We start from the raw sequence: 3776 nt of genomic DNA on the forward strand, positions 1-3776 counted from the left end.
GGGTCATTTAATATCTCTTTCCAAATTCTTTTCCATGGTATAATCACACTTTTATTAAGTCTCTAAAATGTAAGAAATACAGACCACATCATTTCAAAGATAGTTGCTATGGGAAACAATATGTTAAAATTTGGTGACATTTTAATGAAATGTTGAAAAATAAGTTAAGGGGCACCTGGGTGGCTCAGTTGGTTAAGCCTCTGCCTTCGGCTCAGGTCATGGTCCCAGGTCCTGGGATAGAGCCCACATCTGGCTCCCTGCTTAACAGGAAGCCTGCTTCTCCCTCTCTCCCCTGTTTGTGCTCTCTCTCTCTCTCTCTCTCTTTCTGTCAAATAAATAAAATCTTCAAAACATAATAAGCAGTTTCTTATCAAATAAAAAGGAAATAATTTCCAAGTCATATTCCATTATTATGAATTTTCATAGGATTGCAGCATTTGTCAAAAATGCAGTTTTACCTTTTCTTTGTTCTATTTTGTGATTATGGTGTTTCCCCCTCTAACAGCAATAGTCAGAAAGACCCTGTGCCTCTTTTTTTTTTATTGGCTGGCACGATATATGACACTTTGTAAAAGTGTAATAAATATTTGAAAGTTAAAGAAGCACCTAAAGTTAAAGATATATTTTTGATAGTATACTTTTCTCACACCTGGAAACTTTTTTCCTTTCTTTTTATTTTGAAATCTGTAAATATTTAAACACAATAGAAACATTTACCTTTATAAATGTGAATTTTTTTTTAGATATCTGAATGGATAATTTAATATAAAATATGTCATGATTAAAAATACAAAAAACAAAAACCCATAGAGTAATTCCATACAGAGAAAAAAATAGAATATGCAATGGCAAAAGCCTATTTATGATAAAGCAGAATATTCATATACTGACAAAACATAAAATACATTGTTTTTGCATTATAAAAATAATATTAAATATAATAAAATATTAAATATAACAAAATCTTACTAAAGACTATAACAAAAATGTTGCAATTATTTTTTTCTTAGAGCGTGTGTGAGCTTGAGTGGGAGGAGGGTACAGAGGGAGAGGGAGACAGAGAATCTTAAGCAGGCTCTATGCTCGGCACAGAGCCCAACATTGGGCTCGATCTTGCCACCCGAGATTATGCCCCGAGCTGACATCAAGAGTCAGACACTTAACCCACTGAGCCACTCAGGCACCTCTGTCGCAAGCAAATGTTTCTAAATGACATTACAGTATTTTAGATTTGTGAATTATGGCTACCGATATAACATTTCCTTATTTTTTTTTTTTTTTAACCACGCCCGACTGGCTTGTTTTGTTGGAGAAGGGCATGTGGAGTTAACAACGTGAGGACAGTCGGGACCTGAGGTCGGGGAAGAACAGCACCCCCTCCCCATACATGCCCACTGCCCCAAATCAAAAATAACCAACTATGGGAGAGCAGCTGAGACAGTGACTGAAGTTGGGGAAGGGGCAGGGAACCCAGGGGGCGGTGGAAGAGACCATGCGTGAGCTGGGAGGGCCCAGAGGCAGCGGCGGTGCGAGCAACGTGAGCACGAGTCTGTGTCTCCCACGAAGGTCTGTATGAAGAGAGAGAAGTTGTCCGCTTTCCCCTGCTCTCCCCTCTGCTCCGCGCGGCTTGCCGCGGTCCCAGCTCCTCTTTCCGCATGAGGGCGAAGGGAAGGGGATGATGAGCAGGTCGTCACCGAATTGCAATCAGACCCACATCCAGCAGCTTCTGGATCTTCTGTGCTGTTCCAGGATTCTTTAAGTGTTCGCTGAGTGCCTGAGGGTCCTTCTGCCTCTGCTCCAGGATAAGCCGCGTGGCCGGGTCGCTCATTATCTGCTGCACCCCAGGGTCAGCCGTGGCCCGTGCTTCTCGTCTTCGGGGCTATCGTGGCGGTTGCACTGGGCCATCATACAGCGCTGGTGACCGTCTGCCGCTTCCTTACAGTCGGAGCCCAGATCTGACGCCTTCTGGCAGACATCCACGGCTTTCGTGTAGTCCTTCACCGCCTCCAGGGCAGCTGCATCCGGGTGGACCCCTGATGCAGGCCGGCTCTAGCTGCACACATTCCTCACAGTCCTTGAGCGCCAGCTGGAACTCCAGGAGTTTGGTGTCGCAGGCAGCTCGATTGCTGTACAATTTGGCGTCTTTTGGATTCCGTTTGATGGCTTCTGTATAATGCTTCACGGCCTGGGGATAGTCCCCTTTCTGAAAACATTCATTGCCTTTGCTCTTCTCCTCCAAGGCCAGATCCGGGTTTACGTAAGCCAGCCGCTCTGGCTCCTTCAGAATTTTCTCTGCCTGTTGGCATTTCTTGAGCGCATCTGGGGTCCGGTGCTCCGCCAAAGACTCGTTGTAGAAATGGATGGCATCCTGGTACCTTTCTTCCTTGAAGTAGGAGTTGCCAATTCGAGCATAAGCTCTGGCAATCTGTCGATAGTCTTCTGGGTTTTCTCGCCCCACTTCGATGGGCTCCTCACAAAGCTCCCGGCATTTACTGTAGTGGCCCTTCTCGGAGTACACGGCTGCTTGACTGGTCGCGTAAGTCACGTTGGTGGGGTCCAGGTCCTTGGCTCTGTCATAGTGCTTCAAGGCTGTGTCAAAGTCTTTCTTCTTGTAGGCTTCGTTCCCCAGCTCTTTCTCTTTCAGCGCCTGCTTCTTATTCTCTGGAAGATCTTCTTCCATTGGCTCTGGCCTGGTGTCCTTCTTGGGAGGAGGAGGTGGGGGAGGTGTTCCAACGTCCTCCTGCTCATCCATGCTGCCCAGATCCACACCCAGCAGGACGCTCAGAGTAGTCATGACCCGGGGATCTTGCAGTTTCGTGCCCAAGTCAGATGGCTTGTTCCGTACTTGCTCTATCAGCTCCCGGTAGGTAGGATCAGCGAGCAGTGTCCTTGTCCTGGGATCACTCTCCAATTTCTGGTACAGACTGGGCATGTTGAGAGGGTTCATGAATTTCCGTTCTGCCAACCGAGCCTCCATATTCTGTAAGCCCTCTTTGAGCTGAGGATTATTTGCTTCATGTTTTAAACCCTCTTCGTAGGTTCGCTTGGCTTCTTCAAATCGGTTTAAGAACTCAAGGGCTGCAGCCTTCCTCGAATAGCCCTTGCCCCAGTCGGGCTTTAAGTCCACGGCTTTGCAGCCATCCTCATAAGCCTTCTGGTAGTCCCCTTTCTTGGCGTAGGCTGCGGAGCGATTGCTATAGAGCACATGGTTCTGGGGATCTAACTTAATGGCCTCAGAGTAGCACTGCAGCGCGTCATCAATGTTGCCCGCACTCAGGGCCTTATTGCCCTTCTCTTTCAGCTCCTTTACCTGCTCCATAGCCCAGCCCGGAACCCCGTTGAATCGACTCCGTCGGCTCCGCGTTCCCAACCCGATATAACATTTCCAAAGTTGAAATGCCCAGGTGCCAAGTCACAGCTTAGGGGCACATTCAAAAAAACAGCATTCAAACATTCTAAAAATAACTGAAAAGCTGCATACTTAGTGAAATCTCCTGAAAATGAAAACAATGAGGGCTGAGATCATCTTAAACACACAACAAACTTAAGAAATAATTATATTTCTTTCTCAGTCTCATCTATGGAAGCAACCAAGAAGGCACCTCCCCCCTCCTACCAAATTTCCTAAAACTCTTCCCTAATTCCCACCCATGCTGAGTCTTGTAGGTATCTCTCCCCTTCTTTCTTTCTGTTTCTATTTAAATTACTTCCCAACAATCACTTTGCTCCTTTCAGTCCTTCCTGGGCTCAGAAACTATGGTCTCATACAGCAAGGC

General features: G+C 46.2%; 1 protein-coding gene across 1 annotated transcript; it reads right to left on the bottom strand.

The window, feature by feature from the left end:
• Positions 1-1690: 1690 nt before the first annotated feature.
• Positions 1691-3345, bottom strand: LOC121480734 (stress-induced-phosphoprotein 1-like). The gene is given in 3 exon segments (XM_041737592.1): positions 1691-1863; positions 1866-2029; positions 2031-3345. Coding segments are annotated over 3 exon segments (1626 nt in total). The 5' UTR covers positions 3320-3345.
• Between the last annotated feature and the right edge of the window lie 431 nt (positions 3346-3776).

Source organism: Vulpes lagopus, chromosome 22, assembly GCF_018345385.1.
Source record: "Vulpes lagopus strain Blue_001 chromosome 22, ASM1834538v1, whole genome shotgun sequence".
Taxonomy (NCBI): domain Eukaryota; kingdom Metazoa; phylum Chordata; class Mammalia; order Carnivora; family Canidae; genus Vulpes; species Vulpes lagopus.